Source organism: Xenopus laevis, chromosome 5L, assembly GCF_017654675.1.
Source record: "Xenopus laevis strain J_2021 chromosome 5L, Xenopus_laevis_v10.1, whole genome shotgun sequence".
In the NCBI taxonomy this organism is placed as follows: domain Eukaryota; kingdom Metazoa; phylum Chordata; class Amphibia; order Anura; family Pipidae; genus Xenopus; species Xenopus laevis.
In genome coordinates, this window is record NC_054379.1 from 169,514,426 (window position 1) to 169,541,771 (window position 27,346).

General features: G+C 41.4%; 1 protein-coding gene across 2 annotated transcripts in view; it reads left to right on the top strand.

Moving 5' to 3' along the window:
- LOC108716062 (DNA (cytosine-5)-methyltransferase 3A) overlaps positions 1-27,346 on the top strand; it is a 128,858-nt gene that overhangs the window by 57,571 nt on the left and 43,941 nt on the right. The window contains exon 6 of one of the 2 annotated variants that reach the window (XM_041563656.1): positions 2,111-2,257. In XM_041563656.1, coding sequence (XP_041419590.1) covers positions 2,111-2,257 — 147 coding nt within the window. Of the gene's footprint in view, positions 1-2,110; positions 2,258-18,784; positions 19,817-27,346 lie in introns of those variants that run through there. The other variant, XM_041563659.1, reaches the window with a different exon arrangement.

Sequence of the window (27,346 nt, forward strand, 5' to 3'; positions counted from 1 at the left end):
GGTAATCACACCTCTTTCGTTCGGAAAACGTATTGCTTTTTTAGGAAGGTACACTGAACAATTCTTTCTTTATAAACATAGAATAGAAATGTCACAATATAAGGCTGATTAGTAATTAATACACATAATTACTACATGGCAGCACAGAAACCAGTGCAATTAGCATCAGAATTGAATAATCAGCAAACCTGTAGCATCAGCTTATATTACAGCCAGGGAAGCTCATTTTCTGCTGGATAATTAGTGACGAGCCCTAAGCTTAGCTTCTCAACAGCCAATCAGAGCCCACTGAGCATGTGAGTGTCACAGACACTTTCCAAGATGGTGACCCCCTGTGACAAGTTTGAAGTCCTGGATCATTGCTGCTATTGACAAGCTCAAACTTTAGCCTCGTGCAATAAGTTCACTATAGAAAATAGGACATTTTTAGCCACATTCATTTTTAGGCTTTAGTTCTCCTTTAATGTACGGGCACAAATTCAAATGAACTCAGTATTATGCAAATGACGCTAAGGGGAATGCATTGGCAGCCTAGGCCAGATACACATTACCTATCTATAGGGATGCATACGAGGGCTACATCTGATACACTTACCTATCTATACAAATTCCACAGAGACTGCCAGTAGGGCTTTGGGAAACTAAGGAAGATTCTGTACAGAAGCAAGATGAAGTCCTACAAAATAAATATCACAAAACATATTAATTTTTTTAGTATTGGGGGAATGGATGAAGGTTCCAGTACCCCTTGATGGAAGGAAAGATTCATTGGATCATTCTTTGTATCCTTGTGTTAGTATTGGATCCTTCTCATGACCTCTATTGGCTGTGAGATGTGTAGTTCAAGGACACCTGCCAAAAGGTAAAACGGTAGGGCCTGGAGATGATATTGTCACTGCTCAGCCATATCCAATATACTTCATGGTCCTGCTTATCCTGGGGTGGCATAGGTAGTCCAGAGCTGCAGGTTCAGTGGCCGGTGGATTTCTGTAGAGAGAAGCAGATCCACTCCCTTCCCCAGCTCCATTTATCTGCAGTGAAAAGTACAGCTTCTGCTTGAGTGCAGAGACATGGAGCGGAGCACAGGGGACGTCAGCCTGAAATCCTGAAAGCAGCCGACCTCCACTCCGAGTGGCCTCATCTTAGAAGTCTCTAGCTTGTGTGTGTGAGTTGGTCTGATGTTAGATAGGTCAGTCCTTTATGGAATTAAAACATTTCTTGGTCATACTTACTTTGCTATTTGGGTGTATTTTTGTTAGGCTGATTTCTGATTGGTTGCTCAGTTACACAGTGTCACATGGGCACTACACTGTACTGCAATAAAGACTTGTGAGAGGCCTGATAGGACTGCTTGATACTTCAACAGATGTGACATTGCATCCTAGGGCCGTCATGTATATATATATATATCAGAGTATGATTTGCTGCTCGCGATCCCTTGGTGGGGCGGGTTGTTTGCCTTTTCCCACAGTTTTGTCCATTTCAATGAAAACCATAAAATAAGGGTTTGATTGTTCCACTGGCAGCATATACACGTACAGTATTACGACAATACAGGGAATAATAATACAATATTACATGCATGGTGCCATGCAGAAACACAGAAAGAAGCCATTAAGCAGTACTTGTTGGGTGTATGACATACAATACATGTGGTCATTCTTTCTCATTTGGAAACTCTTAACCCAGTTGTCTACATTGTGACTTGTGTGGGACCAAAACAAGCCAACAAAGGGTGTATTGTTTCCTTGTTCTCATAGAATCCATATTTATGCATGGAGAAGATCCAGTTACTTTGCTGCCTATGTTTGGCCCTCAGGCCAACTACCACATCACAAGTGGGTGCCAGTAAAGGATACCCCGCAGCCCATACATATTACAGTGCAATATGCGTTTACTGGGAATCTCCACCCAGACTGATCAATGTCAAAACTTGCCCGATCAGATACCGATGGTCCCATACACCGGCTGCCAGTCTGGTCAAACAAAGTCCAAACCACTACCCGCTATTTTCCCATGTAGGTAGCAGATACTCACAACCAGCTAATTAAGATATCGATTAGCCAGATAGGGCTTATTGATTTTTTTTTTTCCAAATACGGTTGAGCAGGAATACCGAGGCCGGCTGCGTGGAGGATTAGGCTGGGAGACTAATCTACGTCAGAGACCAATGCAAAGACTACCCTTCCAGGCTGGGGACCCTTATTACGTCAGCAAGAGGAAGCGAGATGAGTGGTTGGCCAGATGGAAAAGGGAGGTAAGGACTGAGATGGAGCAAATGCACTGGGCTCGGGCAGCTCTCCATGACCAGTCCCACTCTTATCTCCATGATATCTTCTGCTTCCCTTATGATGGAACAACTGAAGCCATTAATGAGTGAGAGAGAAATATATATAACTGACCCAAATTTGCTTCAGTTTAATCTTAATCATATTGTGTTTCTTGCAATAATTATTGAACAATGATTTGCATGAAACCTGTTTCACAGTTTGTGCTTAACCAATTTAATATACTTCATCAGTCCTGAGCTTCCATAGTCTGACACTGTCATTGGCTTGGATTATCTTTAGCATAAGCTTTACTCACCACACACAGTTCATACAGATGGGTCCAGTAACTCGCTCACTTCTCTTATAGTTAGTATAGTAGCTGTGAGTATGGAGTGTGAGTCTGCTGGATACCCAATATGAATAGGACCATGTACAGAAGTGTAACTTGGACACCCTGGCCTTCAGATGATATGCCCAGTGCATGGTGAAGGGGGGATCGGCACCCTCCCAAAAACTTGATTCCAAGAAGATCACTGGCACACAAGGCTATTTCAAGCAGTGAAGCACCCTTGAGTATTTATTTGCAATGTTTCAGGGTAGTACTTGACAAAGGGGTATTACCCCAAAACGTTGCAAATAAATACACAAGGGTGCTTCCCTGCTTGAAATAGCCTTGTGTGCCAGTGATCTTCTTGGAATCAGAAGTGTAACTGGGACTTATACTGTATCTACAATACACAAGTTGTGTGAGTGTTACCTCTTCTACACAATTGTCTTTAATCAACTCATGGGCAAGTGCACAGAAGCTTTTGACTTTGTTCCATTTTGGGTTATTATATTATTATTATAGTGGTGTTGGAATTTCACCAAGTGCTGGAAAATGTGAATGTGGCACATGGGCAGGCATTGATTAGAGCCTCTTGTCATTGAACCAGTGCCAATGATTAGATCATTATGGGGGCTTGTGGAGATCCGCTTGGAGAGGGTCTCAATAGTGCAGCAATGTGATCCTCATGCAGGGATGAACTGGGCTGGCAGGACACCAGAAAACAACCCAGTGGGTCATGGGCTGTGGTATGTGACACAACAGAGTGCACTTACATGAGGGATGGAGATTGGAAGTTGGGCTCTGGTGGCCAGGAGGGCCTTTGGGCGCGCAATGCCCAGTCCAACGTGGACCTCATGTGGCAGCATTTTTAAACCTGACTAAATTTTGGACAGATAATGATTTGGCAGGACATCCCCAGGGCCCCATAAGCTGCTAACATCTGGAGGTGCAGAGAAAGCAGCTTTTATTGGCCTGTGTATGGCCAGTTTATTGCTTTAAACATAAATATATAAATAGATGAATAATGAGATCTCTGAAAGAATGGTGTCTTTAGATTTGGCTCTGCAGTTAAAAATAAACAATTACAAAAGGCATAGTCTGAGGGTGTATACTGCTGTGAGTGCCCTATCTGGGACACATTCCTATTTGGCACGATATTGGTTAGAAGCTAAGGCCGTCTCCCTGTGTGCGTCTCGTATATGGAGAAATGGGTGTATGGAGGCTATGGAGTATGGGGGTTATAGGTGTTTGGAGGTATGATGAATGGATGTATGGAGATATGGAGGTTATGGGTGTATGGAGGTATGATGAATGGACGTATGGGGGTTATGGGTGTATGAAGGTGGGGTGTATGGGGCTATGGATTCCGGGCTGTGGCTGGTGTCTCCCCTTGCAGGCGGTGTCTCAGTTCTACAATCACAGCACACACTCCGGCACTGCTCTGTCTCCCTGGCAACAACTTACGGGCACTGGGACTTCCATAATAAAATCAGCTTTTTATAGCAACACAGGCCCGCTAGGAATATGAGTCTGCCAATCACAGCATTGTAGCAGGACTACACCGAGTGCTGCAGTGATATGGGCAGTGCCAGTTGCTCCAAAGAGACGGCAGCACTGTGACGCGCTTTATAGGGTGAAATAAGGTGATTACATGCTGGATAACAGGGCTGAATGCAGCTGCCATTCCTGTGTGCCAATGGTTACTGGGTTAACCCTATAAACTCAGAGAAACACCGGTTTTTCCTATCCAGGCATGAGGGGTACAGTAGTAACAATGCTTCAATGTTTATGTAACTGCTGTCTGATATACAATGTTACTAATTAGCTACACTAATATAATGAACAGGGCCAATTAACACGTTGCTGCATAATTCAGAATATAGTCTTGTTTAAATACACTGAAAATGCACCACTTCGGGCTACACTATAATCTGTGTGTGTGGGGGGAGCTAGCGGCTCCCCACGTAATTGATTTTGCTATTGATTGTTTAATTGTTTACAAATGTACAGATTCAAGCAATTACTGATGAAATGTGTACCTAATAAACTCATGCTATAATATCTCTCAAATATACCTTCAGCGACACACAAAGTCTGTAATTAGCAGACTCCATACCCATTGTCATTGTCGTGGAATTACGACAGTTTGTCTATTTCACATGTATATGATGGCAGATAAGAGCCAATCAGATGGGACTAAATGAATGGCCTGGCTAATACTGCCTTAAGGTCACCATACAATTTAAAATATCATTTAGCAAGATCATCACACGTGCAGCTTTTGCCCAATTTGACCATCCACTTGCTAGTCCAAATTGGCCTGATCCAATCATTAGCCTGGGCGGAGAATGATCAGATCATACCAATGGCTAGAGCCCAGCAGCGGGTCAGGTACCCGTATAAATTGCTAGTAGGATTTTAAGGTGCAGGTATAGATGCAGGTCACGTCTATATGTTATATTGTCTATATTGTACTCCTTTTAGAAACTTTTTTTTTGCCCCTACCCACTTTTCATGATGTCACATCCTTTTTACAGCAACAGCACTTCCTGTTTAATAGGGGTCAGTGGGTTGTGGATAAGGCAGTGGGGCGTTGGGTAGAGGATCCAATCCAAGATCAAAGTGAGTTGCAACTCCAGGTCTCAAAAATTGTTTCCATGGGCAGAACAGACCCATCAGGCACAGAGTTTGCCAACAGAATTCTCAACTGCTTAATAGTTGTGGTCCATTTTCAGGCTAGCTATAGGCCAAACAGGCCTTCCTGAGGGCTCCATACAGGCCAATAAACGGCTGACTTTGTAAGAAGGGGCAGAGGCGCCAACTTGTATTGGCACATGTATGGCCACCTTTTCTCTCTCCAAGAACCTTTGTTGGTATTTCATCCTGGTCTTAAAGGAAAACTTTACCCCCAAAATAAATATTTAAGCAACAGATATAAACGATTATATTAAGTGACATATTTAAGAATCTTCCCACACTGGTATATATACTTAAGTAAATATTGTCCTTTTACATCTCTTGCCTTGAACCACCATTTCGTGATGGTCTGTGTGTTGCCTCAGAGATCACCTGACCAGAAATACTACAGCTCTAACTGTAACAGGAAGAGATCACATGACCAGAAATACTGCAGCTCTAACTTGTAACAGGAAGTGTGGAAGCAAAAGACAGAACTCTGTCTGTTAATTGGCTCATGTGACCTAACATGTATGGTTTTTTCGGTGTGTTTGTGTGCACCATGAATCATACAATCCCAGGGGGCGGCCTTTAAAATGGCAATTGTTTTATTTATGATTACCCGATGGCACATACTAGTAAAAAAGTAAGTTATTATGAAAATGATTTATTTACATGAAGTAGGGTTTTACATATGAGCTGTTTTATGCAATATCCTTTTTATAGAGACCTACATTGTTCGGAGGGTATAGGTTTCCTTTAAAGTAGAATGAACATTTAAATGACTGGGGGTGCCAAATGTTAGGCCAGTTAAAGTGAGAGTTGAAGTATATGGTCATGAACACCCAGCCTTAAGGAACAATTAGGGGTGAACTGGCTGACCTAGATATTGCTGACATTACAGAATACGGGATGAAAAAGATGATTACTTTATATAAATCCCCTTAAGCTTCTAACCGCAATACTTCAATAAGTCAGCCTGTGTTCTTTCCAATGACCTAAATGAATTGTGCCACTCTGTACAATACCTATTATATAATTTGTGTCTCCTGTGCATGGCAACTGCCATACTTAGCATTCGGCACCAGGGCCAGAACTAGGGGTAGGCAGAGTTGGCAAGTGCCTAGAGTGCAACGCTGGGGGATGTCAGGCACATAACTTCTCTGTCACTTACCCCTAGTGTTGCACGCGTGCATGTGCAACACAACCCGCCCATGTTTCCTAGGGCACCTGACCATCCTGGCCCGGCTCAGTTCTACACATACTGTATGTTGCCGACATAATATGCACAATGTAATGCCACAGCTTGTGCCAATAATGATTAGTATTTAATACATGAAGTGGCATCCCCGAGGGTGCAATACTGTGCCAGTTTGTGCTCAACTGTTGGCTAAACAAGCACTACTTACTTAAACACAGTGGCCTGAGCTGCATATAGACATCCCTAACTAATCGACTGGTGAATTTAAAGCTGTATGATGTGGAGCAGCTGCTCCCTCTGTCCGGCCTGACTGTTAGGATTTATTGCTAAGAGGTCCCCTCGGGCGACAGGAGTCAATATCCTTCCGCACTTACTAACACACTCTGGGGCCTTGTTAATGGCATCACCACCAGTTAAATGAATACCTTCCACTGGGACTTGTTAATGGGAGGCAGAAAGTGTGTAGGGAGGGGGGTGGCATTCCACACCCCCTGCGCATTTTGTATCTGACCTCAGAGTGCTCAGTGGGATTGGGAATAACAGATCTGTGCTGCTGGCTATACGCTAAATGGAAGGACTGTGCCCATATGCAGAGGTACAATAAGATCTGCCTCTAATCATTCAACTGGGAGAAACCACTAGTTTCGTACATGAGAGTGATCCCCAGTGCAAGTGTGTAAATGGTATAATAGATAGCCACATATCTAGCAAAGGCAGCAAAATGAATATACAAAATGGCGGCAATGTCTAGTTTATTAGCAACTTATAGCATAGAAAAAATAAAAGAGATACAAGGAAAAATACACCAAAAAATAGAACACAAGAAGATAGGCGCTGAGGCAGGATTAACTGCTAAATCGGTGTTGGCAAATAAACACTGATGATTTAGCAGTTAATCCTGCCTCAGCGCCTATCTTCTTGTGTTCTATTTTTTGGTGGATTACTTATTTGCACCTACGGCGGAGGTGCCTCACAAGAAGACTGGGCAATACTATTTAAAGACTTTTCGGTATCCAGTCAACCTTGACCACAAGGAAAAATACATAGGTATTTCACTTGTATCCTGTACTTTTTCTACCGTTTCTACATTTTGAATGAACCCCCTCAACTACCATAACATGAATTTTTGTACTAATATTGTAATTAGCGAGTCCTGAGCTTGTTGGAGGATCTAATGAAAACTGGTGACAACGTGGAAAAACTTGAGTAAATCAAATAATACAAACTCACGCTAATAACCATCCCATGGAAGTAAAACATATATACACACCCTTGTACTTATACTTCAGGCATCCTTAAAAGGGAACCATGTATATTATAGAAAGGACTGTGTTACGGAGTAGAATAGAATTGGCTGAGGGGAAAAAAAAGGTTTCTGGTAGAAAAAGAAGTACATTTGCTTACATCTCCCATCGTCCTCTCCAATCCAGCTGCAGGGACAGGGAACTGTCAATTTGACGATGCCATTGATACCGGGGAAGGGGAGTATTATGACGGAAAGTTTCCATTTTCTAATGCACTGATCCCTAAGACTCCTTCTAGTGCAACTGAATTGGTTACAGTAGTAAAGGCTCTGAGTAGAGAGACTGCTTGAAATAAAGTTAAAATAAAGCCTGCCGTGACATGGTTGGTCACCTATGTTGGGCTGAGTTGGAGAAGGTACAAGAATTGGATGAGGATTTCTCTGATGCCAATAGTTTTTCATAGACTTCAAGAATATTCCTGCTGAAAAAGCAGAGAAGATTGCATTTTGGCTCTCTGTTAAGTTTGTGGGTTCAAATGATGACATAAAAAAAGCCTTCATCACTCTGGTTGTCCCCTCTATAATTTACTTTTTGACTATAAATGTTGCAAGTCTAAGTGCAAGAGAATCAGCCTATTCTTTGTTCTCCTGAATTAAAACAAAAGTCCCTCATATTGATCTTTTCTGGCTGAGCCTTACAATTGAGTGGCAGCCCTTTTTAAGACAAACAGGTGATTGAAGTAGAGATGGGTCGTTGTATGTGGTCTGTGACATCCCTCTGAATGAGTCTTCATCTGATTAATATTTATTAGGGATGAACCAAATCCACTATTTTAGAATTCAGCTGAATCCCAAGTCCTTTGTGAAAGATTTGTCCGAATACCAAACTGAATCCGAACCCAAATTTGCGTATGTAAATTAGGGAAATGTGTAGGAAAGAGAACCGCAGAGTCAAAACATTCTTGACTTCCTTGTTTGTGCGACGTAAAGACACGTGATTTTTTAGATTTGGTTCGACCAGGCACTTGGTTTGGTCCAATCATGTTGAAAAAGGCGGAATCTTGGCCGAACCCCAGATACATTGGATCGCCAATATTTATGGTCTTCAGTCACACTGGGAAAGGAAGGACCTTTTAGCAGGATTAAGCCCTTTCTTTTGACAGCCTAATTGGTAGTGTTTGGTAGTGATATTAATACCATGGCTGAGCCCAACATCAGGGGAGCTGCAGCAGGGTGACTGGGCTCTGATACTGCCTTCCTTACTAGCATAGTTAAAAAGGCCAGACTTACTGTGCACATTTGCCAATAACCAGACTGCACGGGGTTCACCTTGTACAGTTCAACTTAGCACAACTAGGATGTCATCCTTCCTGGACAAGACCCTATTCAGCAAGATAATTATAATACCCTTTTGATTATTTGGTGAGTAAGATTGAGGATAATGAATTCATAATGATAGCCTCAACCTTAAAAAGTCACAAGCGCATTATGGTCTTCCGGTCACTTTTATAACGAATTTTGAGACCTCTTGGCACCTTGTCTCATGGAGATATTTAATAGCTGACTGGAAGAGGGTTTATGTCCTCCCCTCAGCCTTAAATCTTGCTCTCCAAGGGTTTGGATCAGGCCACAATTGAGAACTTGTGTATAGGAAGATTCTGTCAAAACTCTTGTTTAATCATCTCTTTCCTCTTTGGGAGCAATTAATTTCCCCCTTGCAGCATTGCACCATGAAGCACATTTTCTGCTGCCTATTGTATGGCTTTTGGGGAGGTTTATTAATTGGTTTAAAGTTTTGTATCTTAAGCTGGTCATAGGCCATAGTACGATTTTCTGACTGTGTGTGTATCGTCCAGACACTTTTCGATCGGTCGCTAAAGGTGGCCATAGACGTAAAGATCCTATCGTACGAATCGAGGATTTGTACGATTTTCGGACCGTGTGTGGAGAGTCCCGACATTTTTCGGCCGGCGGACGTTTGGTCGATCGGACAGGTTTGATTTTGTCCCGACCGCCCTGCTGGAACCCATTGCGCTCTCATCGTTTATTTGATCATAATGGTTAGTGGTAAGTCGGGATATTGCACCGCACAACCGTTCATATTAAGGCTATACTTGCACATCTATGGCCAGCTTTAGGGCCAAAAGCTGTAATCTTGTGAATGGCTGGTCTGCTGGGTCCTTTTAGGCCACTTCTTGGATCAGGCAAGGTTGTCCTTGGAGTTCCCTGCTACATGTCTTCACCATACATCTGTTAACTAGGTGGCTTGGTGGTGATGCTTGACAGGGCGTTCTCTTGGACCTCGGAGAGCTTTGAAGTTTACTGCCTAAGCTGACAATATCAGTCAGTATGCAGAGGCAGATGTTGTGGCATTGATTGTGCAGGACTATTCAAAGGTCTCAGGGTCACTAATTAACAAGAAGAATGTGAATGGATGGAATGGAGACAGGAGATCCTGCCTTTGATCTCTCCACAGACAGCACTCCAAATTCTTATTTGCCTTTATTTATTTCATCTTGGGGCAGCAAAATGAAATAAAGGCGAAATTTAATTAAGAATTTGGAGTGCTGTCTGTGGAGAGAAATGTGTTAAAAGTTCTAACCTTGGTGAACAGGTTATTTGACGTGCACCCATACCTTGGAAAAGTAAACTATAAAGTAAGTGCGGTTTGCTTGGAATCTTTATTTGATCTCCTGGATTTCTTTCCTGTGGCCCAATCCAAAATGAAAATCCTTGGAATTGAATTTGGCCAGGGAAATTACCCCATCCCAAATTGAGATAAGTTGGAGACTGCATCTGCATTGGCCAACCAATGAAAAAGGTGAAAGTTTACACACAAAGGCTCTGGCCAGACGATTGTGAATCCGTTTCACTGCTGCTCCTGCCTGCTTGCACCTGGAAGCATTGTCTCCTCTTGGATACAGGCAGATGCGGTAGATTTTGTCACCGAAAAGCGTAATTTTTCATGCCGAAATCCGCCCTTCATACTGAAAGAGATGGGGAGCAAACGGGCAGTGGATACTCTGCCTGCAGAGAATATGTAACATCTGGCCCTAGTCTAAGGTACATGGTTGGTTTGATTAAAGCTGGCCATAGACATGCAGATTTTGTTCCCATGTACAATGGACGATTGTTTGTTCCAATTGATGGACCTGCTACTAACCATTCAAAGTACTACAAATAACAAATCAGACAATGTTCTGGCCATTAATTGACAGAAAGCAATTGTGCAAAAGTAATATATGACAAAAAGTAGTGACAATCACCCACTGTCAGGCAATACATGCAGAGATATCATTTCTAACCTGTCCCATTGATTAAACAACTGATTGTCCAAAAAAATGTCGAGACGATGCCCACACAGACTGAAAATTGTACGAGTCTTTTTTTTTGTACGACTGCAGCTTTGCGTCTATGGCTATCTTAAGACTCATCTGACGTACCGTATATACTCGAGTATAAGCCGAGTTTTTCAGCCCCCAAAATATGCTGAAAAACTCTACCTCGGCTTATACTCGGGTCAATCGCAAAAACGCTCGCCGGCGTCCAAGAATAGTCTCCAAAAATATTCGCCGGCGTCCAAGAATGGTCGCCGGCATCCAAAAACGAGACGCCGGCACCTCCAATGGGAGCAGAAACCCTCAATTTTTTGATTGAAACTTACCAGAAGCTGCTGCATTTCTCACCCTCGGCTTATACTCGAGTCAATAAGCTTTCCCAGTTTTTGGAGGTAAAATTAGGTACCTCGGCTTATACTCGGGACGGCTTATACTGTAATCTTTCTTTACATCAGCTATGTTTACCTTTTGCCACAGTGTTTCTATACCAGGATTTGTGGTCTGTTCTTCCTTCTCCAGGATTTGTCACCTACCTGCAAAGGAAGGAGTTGAGGTCTTAACATGCTTAACCCTGCTGTGTTCTTTGTGAACAACTTTATTAAGAACAAATTCAGCAACCTCCTTGTGGAGATGCCTCCGTAGTGGGAAGGATATGGGTTATCTCCTTTGTTTGGGGACTGGATCAATTGCAGCTTGGTAAAGAGTATGCAAGTGCACCATGGCTTTCACCCACCTTATGTTGTAGCAATGATGATGCATCACAGTGGGTGAAATCAGCTGCATTCCTAGGGAGAAGATAATACAGGAGGTCTTGAGATCCTACTTTCATGTTCTGTTGACCCAAAGCGATTGCCCAGACTAAGTGTAGGGCTCTCTTTAGTAAATCCACCCAGGGTTCCCACCAAGTTTAGGGATTTCATGTGGTACCCTTTTCATAGGAAGGTTTATTTTAATGGATAAAGAAAGCATGTGTGCCAAAAATAAATAAATAGGTGTGCCGATGACCATGACTATGCATGGGTGGAGTTCTCATAGACCACTTCCTGCTTTAGTTTCCCTTTAACATTGAAGTATACAGAAAAGTCTCTAATGGGCTCTCTTGGGCTTTCCCTGCCACCTTGGTTTAAATTACCAGGAGGGGGTCACTAGGTGCGTCACCAGGGTTTTGAGTTGAGCACACCTTTTCTAGTTATTCTGCTTTTACACTTGAAGTGCGTTGTATCAGGTTCCTACTAGGCATAGGTTTCTCCCCTGATAAGGTGGCAGGTATCATACTGGATGAGCTTCAGTAGATTTGTTCTTTAGAGATGAAGAGGATGGATGTGGCATGGTAGGCGTCTTTATGGTGCAGATTTAGTTTTGAGACACTTTCTGATTGGCCTCTCTGGTGTGGCATTGATCTCTCACTTCCTTTTGTTTTTTACTTTCCAGCAGCTTTTTATGGTTGGGATCATGCTGTTTTATGTAACCTGCATCTCTGTTTTTAGGGTTTGGGTGGGCTATTGTATTATAAAGATAGTGTGGTGTAAATATGTGTATAAATATATGCAGTATAGATGTTCTGGGTAATCCTACGATCATATTTAACTTTATGAGCAAAGGACTTTAAAACACTTTGATTTGGACTCTGGTTGAAAGCAGATGCAATTACTATATCATTCTGTTTATAAAGAAATGTTAGTTTTGATGCAGATTTTGTTTTAGATTTATGGATTGTTTGTATTTAAGACAGAATATCTGCTATCTTTGTAATTGTATTATATCTGTAGGTCTCTTTAGCTTATTTTTCAATGTAGGAGAATTGGCCCTGAGGTTGAATCATTTTGCATAAAGCTATAGTCGAAACTGCAAATGTGAGTGAAATGGTAATTAGATTGCATACACGGAGCATGACCGACTAATACTAACTCTAAGGGGCCCATTTACTTAGCTTGAGTGAAGGAATAGGATTAAAAAAAACTTCGATTTTTGAATGTTTTTTTGGCTATTCCGACCTTCGACTACAACCATTCGATAGTCGAAGTACTGTCTCTTTAAAAAAAACTTTGACCCCCCTACTTCGCCACCTAAAACCTACCGAGGTGCTATGTTAGCCTATGGGGAAGGCTTTCTAATGTTTTTTTTGGTTGAAGAAAAATCGTTTGATCGATGGATTAAAATCCTTCGAATCTAACGATCAATTGAACGACTTTTCGTTGGATCCAACTATTTGCGTTAAATCCTTCGACTTCGATTTTTGGAGTCGAAGGATTTACATTCGGCAGTCGAATATCGAGGGTTAATTAACCCTCTGTATTTGACCCTATGTAAATCTGCCCCTAGGAGTCCAATTTGTTTGCAGCCAGCCAAATTGTGCTTCAGACTGTCTGTCCAACCAAAACTAGATAGAGTTTGTAGTATACATTAGGGCAGGGGTGCCCAGACTTTGTTACCCTGGGATCTACTCTTGACACCTGCCTACGTCATGAGATCTACCTTGATAAAAGTAGTGGGCCATCTACTGTACAGCGCAAGAAAAAGTCAGTCCAACAGGATATATGGAGTTTAGCCCATAAAATGGTTATAATATGGTACTGTTCATAGATTTGCTATGTTTAATGATGGTTTGTGGCAAAGGAAATGCACCAATTACTCCTTGAATAATAGTGCGGATTCAGATTTTTTCAAGGTTGTTCAGGTGTGAGTCAGACTGGGCACAATAACAGTCACACCGAGATGTAGAATGCACATACCTACCAGATACTCTGCAAACAGTCGGAAAGCCTTCAATTCAATTTGTGGTTTTTGAGTTATTTAGCTTTTTATTCAGCAGCTCACCAGTTTACAATTTTAGCAATCTGGTTACTAGGGTCCAAATTCCCCTAGCAGCCATGCACTTATTTGAATGAGACTGGAATAGGAGAGGCCTGAATAGAAAGATGAGCAAAAAAAATAGCAATAACAATAAACAAAGCAATAACAATCTAAATAGTATTTCTATTTAGATGGGGTCAGTGACCCCTATTTGAAGGCTGGAAAGCTTTCAAATAAAGACCAATTGGAAAGTTGCTTAGAACTGGCCATTCTATGATTACTAAAAAATAACTTAAAGGTGAACCACCCCTTTAAGGACTTTGCATGCCAAATAACGCTCTACTGGTGTGACTGTAGATTTATAGGACCTTATTTACAGTAGGGGGTACATTATCCCTTATAATACATGAGTGATACTCAGAGTTCCCTGTATAACTCAGCCTGCAGCCTTGTGCCTTTATATGGTCACAGAACAACCCCTCAGTGACTTCTAATATCCTTATCATTTACAGTAGGGGGTACATTATCCCTTATAATACATGAGTGATACTCAGAGTTCCCTGTATAACTCAGCCTGCAGCCTTGTGCCTTTATATGGTCACAGAACAACCCCTCAGTGACTTCTAATATCCTTATCATTTACAGTAGGGGGTACATTATCCCTTATAATACATGAGTGATACTCAGAGTTCCCTGTATAACTCAGCCTGCAGCCTTGTGCCTTTATATGGTCACAGAACAACCCCTCAGTGACTTCTAATATCCTTATTTACAGTAGGGGGTACATTATCCCTTATAATACATGAGTGATACTCAGAGTTCCCTGTATAACTCAGCCTGCAGCCTTGTGCCTTTATATGGTCACAGAACAACCCCTCAGTGACTTCTAATATCCTTATCATTTACAGTAGGGGGTACAGTATCCCTTATAATACATGAGTGATACTCAGAGTTCCCTGTATAACTCAGCCTGCAGCCTTGTGCCTTTATATGGTCACAGAACAACCCCTCAGTGACTTCTAATATCCTTATGTTTTATACTATGAGTACATTATTCTCAATGCATTTTTAAAAAAAAAATTTTTTATCCAATAGAGAATATTATATATGTTATCACACCTTTTCTTCAGCAGTATAGGACGGGTGTTAAACTCCCTCTATACTATCCCCCATTGCCTGTTTTTTTAAATGTTCTATTGTTATTGTGGGAGGGCAGAGCACATTTGCTTCCTGATATTCATTAAATACTAAAAAAAAAACTCCTGAGACTCCCAGGCATTACAAAGTGATTAGAGAATTGTTAAGTGTTTCCCAGGCATTACAAAGTGATTAGAGAATTGTTAAGTGTTAGAGCAGATACATATGTACAGTGATGTGGTTGGTAAGTTCAAACATTTTGTATTGGCCAACATCTTTCCATGTGTGGGGCTGGTGATCAATGGTTTGGATGGTTTAGCAGTTGCCAGGAAATTGTTGATTGAAAATTACATTTGGCAACTATAAATTGCACTAGAGCTTTCAACTGAAAGCAGACTAAGAGGGATTTTGAACATTGAGCAGTGCAGCTCCAATAAAATCAGTGGGTACCAAATCGCCGAATATCTCCCTGTGTGCCACTTCCCTTATGGACTTTCTCTTGACTAGTGTTAGTTCTCCATATGTGTACAACATGCTACAGGGCTTCATGCAATGAAAACACCTTGTTGAATGATTGGAATGAGACAAGCTGAATATGTTTGTGATGGTAGAGAGATAAATTCAGAGGTTACAGAATAACATTATTGTTATTGGAAACTGTATCACAGTTACATATTAGGTTAATGATAACATTAGGTTTGTTGTGCAACATAACACAACATTACAGAATAACATAAGGAATAATAGAGACTTTTATTAAAGAATGGGCATATTGGAGATATTACTAGGAATCAGGACCGCCATCAGAAATCGCAGGGCCCTATGCGACAAAATTTCATGGGCCCCCTGGACTGCACCCACCGCAAGCCCCACCTACAGGTCCGCCCCCACCACACAGTAAAAAAACATAAAAAATATTGGTGGCTAGGGTTCCCACATGTTAATAAAAAATAAAAAGATATTAGTGGTCAGGGCCCACCATAAAAAATCATTTGTGGCCAGGGCCCCCCATTAAAAAATATTGGTGGCTAGGACCCCACATGAGAAAAAAAAAATCGGTGGCCAGGCCCCCTCCCACCACATTATGAGAAAATTGGTGGCCAGGGCCCGTTAAACGTCCATGCCTTTCCGAAGTCAGCAGTTCTCAGAAAGTTGGGGGGCACGGCCGGGCCCCCCTTACCCTCGGGCCCCCTACAACTCTCCCCCCTGTCCCCCCCTGATGGCTGCCCTGCTAGGAATACTGGAGTAATTTAGGTATACTATATAGGCCACTAGAGAATTAGGTAGATAAGGTAGGAACCTAGAGTCTGGGATGACAGTGGATGTGATATACTTTGCTAAAGCATTTGATACAGTGTCACACAGAAGGTTACAGAAATATTAGTCTGGATTCATTCTTTTCCGGCTCAAATTTGCAACTGAAATGATTAAAATTTGCCCATAGCCTTTAACTGCTTTAAAGTAACAGTATGTTCTTTTTGGTGACTTCATAATTGGTTTGAGCATTAGAATAAGGCTCTGCTTTATACCTTTTATGCCTTTAGCTAAAAATGGAATTCATCTAGTCTTGACTGGCACAAACATTTTCCAGCAAAAAGTCAGAGATAAATAATTTAGTCCAGTAAAGGATAAGGAAAGCTTCCATAACTAGAGGGGGCAATTTGCTAGGCACGCCAGTAAGTAAAAATACCAGTGGGGCCATTGAGTATTGCTGCCCAAGGCATTCCTGTGTAGCTTGGCACCCTACTTGCTGCCACCCCCTTCTCTTCTAAGTCAAGCTATGGCAGAAACTCTACAACCACACCCTGGCCCAATTAATCATCTCCACTCCTCTCTTCACTATCCTTCTGCCCCAAGCCGATGCACCTCTTCTATAAAAATCTTGGCATGGGCTTGGCCAGGGCAAATGTGCAGTATAGCTAGTCAGGCAAGTGCCAGCATACTGTGCCCTTCCCCAAAAAAGATAGAGATGCCCCAACGCTACCCAGTTATGTACCCCAGATTTGCATATTCTTATAGAAAAGCAACATTGGCTTGAAGCAGAAGGTCCTTGTTTTTGCTCACTGGAGTACCTATAGTACTGGCAAGTACAGTGATTTAAACTGTTTTTGTCTTTTAACAATTTTCTATTTCTGGAAAATATTAGTAAATGTGCTAGCATTATAACTGCTTGGAAATTGCCATGAATCCTCTATTGAATCATCTGATGAATCCACCCTTAGCATTTGTATTTACATGGTGTTACCCCTGCATACTAATGGTGTGCTAGGGTACAAAATGTACAGTGGATTTGGGGCTTTTACAGAGAGGAGAGCCATAGGTTAGCCCAGGAGTGCCCATACCTTACTAATGTGAGGGCTACTTTTAGTGATGTTGTCCCATTATGATCTACATCCATAATAGCATTGTTAGCATTCTGTTTCTTGGAAAATATTACTTAAATATTATAGTAATTTATGAGAAAATGTATATTACTATATTTAACAAACTTAAAGGGATAATGTCATCGGAAAACTTTTTTTTTTAAAAAACAAAAATTTCCATAACGCATCAGTTAATAGTGCTGCTCCAGCAGAATTCTGCACTGAATTTCATTTCTCAAAAGAGCAAACAGATTTTTTTATATTCAATTTTGAAATCTGACATGGGGCTAGACATATTGTCAATTTCCCAGCTGCCCCTGGTCATGTGACTTGTGCCTGCACTTTAGGAGAGAAATGCTTTCTGGCAGGCTGCTGTTTTTCCTTCTCAATGTAACTGAATGTGTCTCAGTGGGACCTGGATTTTACTATTGAGTGTTGTTCTTAGATCTACCAGGCAGCTGTTATCTTGTGTTAGGGAGCTGCTATCTGGTTACCTTCCCATTGTTCTTTTGTTTGGCTGCTGGGGGGGGGGGTGATATCAGTCCCACTTGCAGTACAGCAGTAAAGAGTGATTGAAGTTTATCAGAGCACAAGTCACATGACTTGGGGCAGCTGGGAAATTGACAAAATGTCTAGCCCCATTTCAGATTTCAAAATTGAATATAAAAAAAATCTGTTTGCTCTGAACAGCACTATTAACTGATTCATTTTGAAAAAAAAATTTTGAATTTTTTTTTTTCCATAACAGTATCCCTTTAAGATCTACTGATGACCAACTAAAGGTCTACTAGTAGATCCCGATCTACCTTTTGGACACCCCTGGGTTAGCCTATGTATCAACTAGGGATGCACCGAATCCCGAACCGAATCCTAATTTGCATATGCAAATTAATAGTGGGAAGGGGAAAAATGTTTTATTTCCTTGATTTGTGACATACAAGTCACACGATTTACCTCCACACCCTAATTTGCATATGCATTCGTTTTGGCCATGCAGGAGGATTCGGCCGAATCTGAATCCTGCTGAAAAAGGCAGAATCCTGGCCGAATCCTGGATTCGGTGCATCCCTAGTATCAAAAAATAAAAGGGTGCACAACTTGATGTCGCAAAGTGCTATTTGTCAAGCTGTGTTATTCTCTTTTCTCACACCAATTCATCACCATTTCTAAACTGAGCAGGCAGAATACAAGTTCAAAGTGGTGATATTTCGGAAGATGTGCATTTTGATTTAATCTAGAAATGTACACTATTATTTTGCACCACCTCAGAGCTGCTGCAACCCATTACATTCAGTGGGGCTGAGCAGAAAGCCATGAGTTTGAAGTGGTGTAAACAGAGACTTTTTTTATGGTGCATATTTTGACAGATATAATAAAGTCATTATTAAGAAATATATTAAGAAAAGGTGTTTAAGAGTGATGTAACAGACTGTTTTTGCAGTTTTTTTTTTACACCACAATTTTACACTCAGTCTTCACCACACAACTCCACTTTTTACACTGCTCCATAATTTCGCCCTTCTATGCAGAATCCCCATATTTCGACAGTGGGCCATTACTATTTTTTTGGTCTGACTTTTACCTTCTATGGGGGCAACCTCCCAGAATGTGCCCCTCTTTACATCGGACACTGAAAGAAAAGTGATCTGTTGTGCCCTGGAACTGAATGACCCGTAGAGGCCTCAGCGTCAGGCCAATGTACTGACACAGCGACTAAGGCTGACAGAAGACACAAGTGTGTCCAACTGAAGGTCTAGGGTTAGACATGTTGGGGCCCAGGTATTGCAGGAAGGTAACTTAGAGTTGTCGGACTTGCAGTATCAAGTGTGTTCACCCTGTTGCACAACCATAGCACAACTAATGCACAACTGGGATTCCCCTTATTACCTTTATGGCTAGTTTGTTGTTTTCAGTGGAGTGCTGCAAGGCCAGTTAAAGGAATATAACACCCAGTAATGGCAGATCTATGCATTTAACCCTACAGGTATATAAAAGACAGTGTTCTCCATATTGCTCCTGGGAGCAGCAAGTGACCAGAAGAGCTGGTTGCTCAAATATTACACATGTTACAGGTCTGTAGGTGTGTGTGACCCGTGCAAGGAGCCTGGCTTGGGAGGGAATAAAGCCCAGCAATGTGTGTTCTCAGACACAACTGGCTTCATTCCAGCGTGTGCTACGGCCCCCTCCTCTGCCTCTCAGGCACCCTCTCCCCTTCTCACCCTCCTTCCCCTTCCCAGCCAACCAAAAATCTCAGCCACAATCACGTGAGCCCCTGTATCTAGACAAAGAAATTTCTCCCTTCTTTCCCCCCTCAGGCCCCCCAACGTACCCAGCTTCCCTCCCCCTCCTCTTCCTCGTCAAACTGCAATATCAGGACAGAGAGGGAGGGAGGGAGAAGTCGAGGGAGGAGTGGGGGGTGTGAACACCTGACTGCATCCTTACTGCCGTGCGGCTCCTGCTTTTATGGGTACGTCCCTTCACCTTTATTTTTGTGCCATATTTTCCCTCCTTGTTGTTGGTGATGGGGGGTCTGTGCAGATAAGGGAGACTGTGTGTCTCTAGTGCTGTGTGTATCAGGGAAAGAGTGAGTGAGTGTGAGAGGGGAGCAGAGAGAGGGAGAAAGGGGACACGAGAGCGAATGAGGACGCAGAGTGCTGAGTAAGACTGGATTTTGGGGGGGGTAGATGTGGAAGGATGGAGCGCGCGCTTTCCTACAGGATGAGCTGCTTCTGGCTCAGGAAATGGGGGGATTCCTAGTGATAATAGGAAATGGGGGGATTCCTAGTGAGAATGATGCTGGTGGTCCCCGCATGGGGATTAAGGGAAGTGTTTATTGTATTTAAGAAAGTGTTTATCTGTACAAGCTGTGGAGTCAGTGCGCTTGTTTCTAGGTAAACCGGCCGGGATTCCCTCTCAGGTTCCATTCATTTCACAAGCCCAAGGAAAGGCCAGTGTGATTGATAGACAGATAGAAGATACATAGATAGATACATAGATAGATAGATACATAGATAGATAGAAGATACATAGATAGATAGGGTTTCTTTGCATCTTCCTACACGTTTGCCCCTTTATACACAATATATAGTGAGCGTGCAATGAGATGTCACCAGGTACACATACAATAGCAACACAGAGCACAGGTGTGCAGCTGCGGTCACTCAATATTCCAGGCTAACAGCAACAAACTCCTCCAGGAGCTGCCACACACTTCTGCCCATTGGCCACTATTCATTCATTGTGCATTCACGTGGCAACTGGTAGCCATTCACAGCTACAGGCCCGCGTCTCCAAGTGCAGACCATCAAACGCAGAGGCTGGTACTCGTGTTAGCTTCAGAAAGCACGAGAATTAATGGAATATCCCCCAAATGCTCTTTCACTACTAAAAGTCCTAAATGTAGTATGAAAATATGGTTATACAGGTATGGGATCAGTTATCCATAGAGCTCCGAATTACGGAAAGGCCGTCTCCCATAGATTCCATTTTATCAAAATAATCCAAATTTTAAAAAATGATTTCCCCTTTCTCTGTAATAATAACAGAGTAGCTTGTACTTGATCCCAACTAAAATATAATTAATCCTTATTGAAAGCAAAACCTATTGGGTTTATTTAATATTTATATGATTTTCTAGGAGACTTAAGGTATGAAGATCCAAATTATGGAAAGATCCATTATCCGGAATACTGAGCATTCTGGATAACAGATCCCATACCTGTACCTTGTGCTTTTGTACCTCTGCTGGTAGAATGCTTTATTAGTTCTCTGCTTAAAACACAATGAAGTGCCTGGGTACAAATACTCGTATAGAATCAGAACACAATGTACCTTTAAACTGTAGAAAGGTTTATTAAATATTTATTGGCGCATGGTTGGAGCTACAGTTTATCTGGAGACCTAGTCTATAGTGGGGAGTTTTAAACCTCTGACCAGCAGATGATATGTCTTGGGTGTAGCTGGGAATTGTAGTTTAATAACATCTGGACAGGCAGAGGTTAATTGCCCGTTGCTTATGTAGGAAAGGCTTCTCTGTGAAAGTACTTTTTCTTTCTGCAAGAACTTTTTCATGGCGTGACAGAAATTTATTGCATGTGTTCAGTGGCTGGGGGGGAGGCTGCCCTTTGGCCCGGACACTTTCTAAACAGAAGGTGATAGAAAAGAAGTAGTGAAAGGGAAAAGCACTTCTCCCTCTGCTGGTGAACACCACTTTTATATACATCAGCTTTACTTCAGATTCTGCCGAGTTATTTACTTTTAATGTTTATGATGCGGCTATATTTATATAGTGTGTGCTTTGTTTACATCAGCCCCTGCCCCAGTGGAGCTTACAATCTACGGTATGACTTTCCATATACTCCTGCTTTACATATAAAGGCTCATTTAGGAACCCAAGTGAAAAGCAATACATTTTGATATACATATTTGTGCCATTACACAAACGTTATGCTTTGCGGTGCATATCAATGTGATGTCCCAACTCACTCCAAAATGAATTACATACAAACTACAGGACCTGTGGATGCAAGGGAGCCGAATAATTATCATCTGCCTTAAAGGGGTGCTTCACCTTTAAATGAACTGCAGAAAATGTAAAGTTTGGGGATACCTTTTATTGGCTAACTGAATACCGTATATACTTGAGTATAAGCCGAGTTTTTCAGCCCCCAATATATGCTAAAAAACTCCACCTCGGCTTATACTCGGGTCAAGCGCAAAAACGGTCGCCTGCGCCTAAGAATAGTCGCCGGCGTCCAAGAATAGTCTCCAAGAATATTCGCCGGTGTCCAAGAATAGTCGCCAGTGTCCAAGAATAGTCGCCAGTGTCCAAGAATAGTCTCCAAGAATAGTCGCCGGCGTCCAAGAATGGTCGCCGCCATCCAAAAACGAGACGCCGGCACCTCCAATGGGAGCAGAAACCCTCAATTTTTTGATTGAAACTTAGCAGAAGCTGCTGCATTTTCACCCTAGGCTTATACTCGAGTCAATAAGCTTTGCCAGTTTTTGGAGGTAAAATAAGGTACCTCGGCTTATACTCGGGACGGCTTATACTCGAGTATATACGGTAAGTAACAATGTGAAGCTTTCAGAGCACACAGGCCCCTTCTTCAGGCAAAATACTAATGAAAGGCACATATTTATATATATATATATATATATATATATATATATATATATATATATATATATATATATATATATATATACACACATATATATACACACATATATATATACACACATATATATATACACACATATATATATACACACATATATATATACACACATATATATATATATACACACACATATATACATATATATACACACATATATATATATACACACATATATACATATATATACACACATATATACATATATATATACACACACACACACACATACATACTGTTAGATCATTGAAAATGGGTTTATGGGCAGTAAATGAGAAAGTTACAGATAGACAGAGATAACTTGTAGAGATAATAAAAGTAATTAGGGTGGGTTGTAAATAGTCCAGGGGTCTGGATTCAGTCAGGTCACATAGTTTGAACTAGACCACCTTGCAGTTACTTATTCAGTTCGCCAATAAAAGGTATCACCAAACTTTACATTTTCTGCATTTTATCAATGGCTAACACGGTACAACATATCCAAACCATGATGTAGAGAGGGATAGTCTGAGACAATTTGCAATTGGATTTAATTTTATAATCACTATTTGGGATTCGGCAAAATCCCTAAATCTTTTGTGAAAGATTCAGGCAAATACCAAACTGAATCCTAATTTGCATAACCCAATTGCAAATTGCGTATGCAAATTAGGGGCGGGAAAGTAAAAAGTGTGAACATTTATTCACTTCCTTGTTTTGTGATGAAAAGTCACTTAATTTTCCTCCCTGCCCCAAAATTAACATATGCAAATTACACAAAAAACGCCAAATCTGACAATTTTTTTTATAGTTTTTGATTTATTTAACTTTTGATTCTGCAGCACTTCATTTGCAATTTCAGCAGACTGATTGCTAGGGTCCATATTCCCCTAGCAACCATGCATGGATTTGAATAAAAGACAGGAATATGAATAGACAGAAGAGTAAGAATAACTATAAAATGTGGAGCCTTACAGAGCATTTGTTTTTTTAGATGGGGTCACTGACCCCATTTGAAAGAGTCGGAAGAAGAAGAATTCAAAAACTATAAAAAAGAAAAAAATGAAGTTTAATTGAAAAGTTGCTTAGACTTGACCATTGTATATAACGCAGTAAAAGTTAACTTAAAGGTGAACCACTCCTTTATGGGGATGTTATTCCGTGAGGTGTTCCTTTAGTGAAGGTTACTAGAGGTAAACAGTAATAAAACGACACACACGTTATATTCCCCCAAATGAACTTCACTAACCTGAGCTTCTTTCTCTGTCCAATGCATATGATATATATAGTGCATATATGTATAGTGCATATGAGATTTGATCATTGGGATTAAATGTATATTTGTGTTGAAGTGCCCAGTTCTGTCAGTAATACAAGTCTGGAATTCACCTTTGGCTTATGCACTATTTCTTAGTGTACATTTCCCGTATGTAGAAAATAAGAATTCTGAGTAGAAACATTTCCCATTACCTGATGGAACTCATTCAAGGAATTTAGCATAAGGAGTCCTGCCTTATTATATGGATCTGCTTATGTCACCTCTCACTCATATTATATACTCTTAATTATATAAACTGATATGCTGCTTGCGTTGTGGGGATACTGGGTACCCCAACCTATAATCCCACAATACGGGAAAGATTACAGAGTGCAGCTGTAGCAACACCACACTTACAGGCCCATTTATCAAAGGTCGAATTTTGAATTTGTGTGAATTTTTTTAATTCGAATACACTGACAATTTGACTAGGATGTCTAATATTCGATCGAATGGTTCCGACCCAAAAATTGTATGTATGTACCGTATATACTCGAGTATAAGCAGAGTTTTTCAGCCCCCAAAATATGCTGAAAAACTCTACCTCGGCTTATACTAGGGTCAAGCGCAAAAACGGTCGCCGGCGCCCAAGAATAGTTTCCAAGAATATTCGCTGGCGTCCAAGAATGGTCGCCAGCGTCAAAAAACGAGAGCAGAAACCCTCAATTTTTGATTGAAACTTAGCAGAAGCTGCTGCATTTCTCACCCTAGGCTCATACTCTAGTCAATAAGCTTTCCCAGTTTTTGGAGGTAAAATTAGGTACCTCGGCTTATACTCGAGTATATACGGTATGTATATTTTTATTTGTAAAGCGCTCCTTGAGGGCAAAGCACTGTACAGCAAAACAATAAATTAGTAGTAACAAACAAGGGGTCATTGGAATAAAAAGTAACAATAAGTGCATTATTAGTATACAATTCACATAAATATAAAATATAATTACAATTACAATGCAGCTCAGTGTCAAGGAAACAAAAGGCTAGAGGACCCTACCCCGTAGGGCTTACAGTCTAAATGGGAGGGTAACATACAGACACAATTCTACTTTGTTTCGAATTCGATTCATACGAACTGGGTTTTTCTCACAAAAAAAGCTAGAATGTCAGGAAGACTATTAACATATGGCAAATGGCTCAACGGACCTCTCCCATTGATTTGTAAGTGAACTTGGCATATTTTAGGCAACGAATATTCGAATTAGGACCGTTTCCATGGTCAACGTGTGATAAATCTCACATTCGAATTGACATTAGAGAAGGGGGATTAAAATTCAAATGTGTGAATTTTGACACTCGAAAATTCGTATTTTAATTACCATTTGACTCTTGATAATTCTGCGCGATAGTGATCTACTCAGGGACATAATACTGTGCCACTAAATGTACTTTGTCCCATTGTAGTTTATTATAGCATTATTATTTTTCTCTTGAGCTCATGTATTGAACAGGGGCAATTGGGGGTGAAACCCATACTGCTGGATATCACACCTCTTGATGGCATGACAGTGAGTACAAAAAACAAAGCAAGAGCACAAAATACAGTCTCACATACTTCTCCCCTCACTACACAAATTTGGCCCAAACAACCAGCCTGATATGGTCCAGTTCAGAGTGGGCATGTGGGGAAATGATCCATTCATTTGGCAACAGAATCTTTACATGTATGAACAGTTTTAGGGTCAGACTCAGGGCACACAGACAGATTTGGGGAGATTAGTTGCCCGGCGACAAATCTCCTCTTCTTCGGGGCAACTAATCTCCCCGAGCTGACACCCGGCGGCTAAAATGTAAATTGCGCGTGGGATGGCACTTGGACAGATTCGTTTTCCAAAGTCGCCTGAAATTGCCTCACAAGGAAACTTCGGAAACAAATTGCTCCGAGTGCCACCCCGCGGGCGATTTACATTTTAGCCGGTGGGAAGGCAGTTCGAGATAAGACTCCTGCAGCAGGTTGGGTACCGATGGGTTACCTGCAAAAAAGCAGGCACCCTGCGGAACGAGGGGAGGATTTTTAGGTGCGGGTCTGTGGGTCGGGTCTCACCTAAATTTCTTATCTTAAGTAATATTGACTATATTTTACTCCTTTACGTTTTACAACTTTTTATGACGTCACTTCCGTTTCGGAACAAAATCACTTCCTGTTTGATGGTGGTCGGCGGGTTGCGGATAAGGCAGTTGCGGGTCCGGTAGTGGATCAAAGTGGAAAAATATGCGGGTTGCAGGCTGTGGGTTCAGGTCTTAGAAATTGGTTCCGCGCAGGACTCTAGTTCCCGGGAGATTAGTCGCTCAGAAGAAGAGGAGATTTGTCGCCGGGCAACTAATCTCCCTGATCAGTGGCTCCGAAAAGTCTCTTTAGAAGCCAGTGTCTAAACCCAGGGCACAGACAGGGACTCCCTTGAATAACAGCAAAAGAGACTGATCACTGATTTAGGCAGTTAGATTATTTGCCCATTCTGGGCTGTCACTAGCACCACACAAAAATGAACCAACTATCCACAGCCTGCTGGTTCCACTAGCTATGCAGATTAGCCTAGACAGGGCACCCTGGGTCAGTATGGAAATCCAACACTAAGGAGCAGATTTATTAAGGGTTGAAGTGAAAATTCTAATTCTCAAATTTTTTTGGGGGCTCAAAAATCTCAAATTCGAATTGTGCATTATCAAAACTCGATTTGAGTTTTAATTTGAACTTAGAGATTGATCATACTCTGACCCTTTAAGAATTCAAACTCAACTATTCTCCACCTAAAACCTGCTGAATTACTGTACAAGTCAAGGGGAGAGGTCCAGGGATCAATTTGGTGATGTTTGCAGCCTTCCTGACATTCACGTTTTTTTTTTTGGAGAAAAAAAAACGCTTATTGAGTTTTTAAAATTCGAATCAAATTCAGAGTTATCATGTTGTTTCAATTAGTCTGATTTCAAAAAGAATCAGTTTTATTAATAAATTTAGATTCAAATTTATGAGAGTTTTAAAAAAACTGACATGAATTTGAAATTCAACCCTTGACAAAAGTGCCTCTAAGGGTAGGACTAAATGGACGTTTTCGGCGCGATCTGACACGCTGCGTCAGAAATAAGGTAAGATATAGAAATGGATGAAGTTGCAGCGTTGATCTGACGCGACACGATTTTCGGATGCAGACACTGCGACTTCATCCGACATTTCTATATCTTACCTTATTTCCATCGCATGCGACTTGTCGCAAGCGTCGGATCGCGCCGAAAACATCCATGTAGTCCTACCATAAAGGTAGTATTTAGATATGGGGTTTGCAGATACCTCTTGCTGTTTTTTTATAACAGAATAAAAGCCTCCTCTCTCTAGCACGTGTCCTTGTGTGTAGCCAGGGAGAAGCTTGGAGCACATAGAATGTCCCTCTCGCTGGAGCAGCGTTTGTCTAAGCACAGTGCCCTCTTTTGTCCATATGTCTCTGCATGGGGCACAGCTCTGGCACAACTAAACACAGTCTATAAAGAGGCACAACTAAGCAGCCTATAAAGAGAAAGTCCTGGCCAA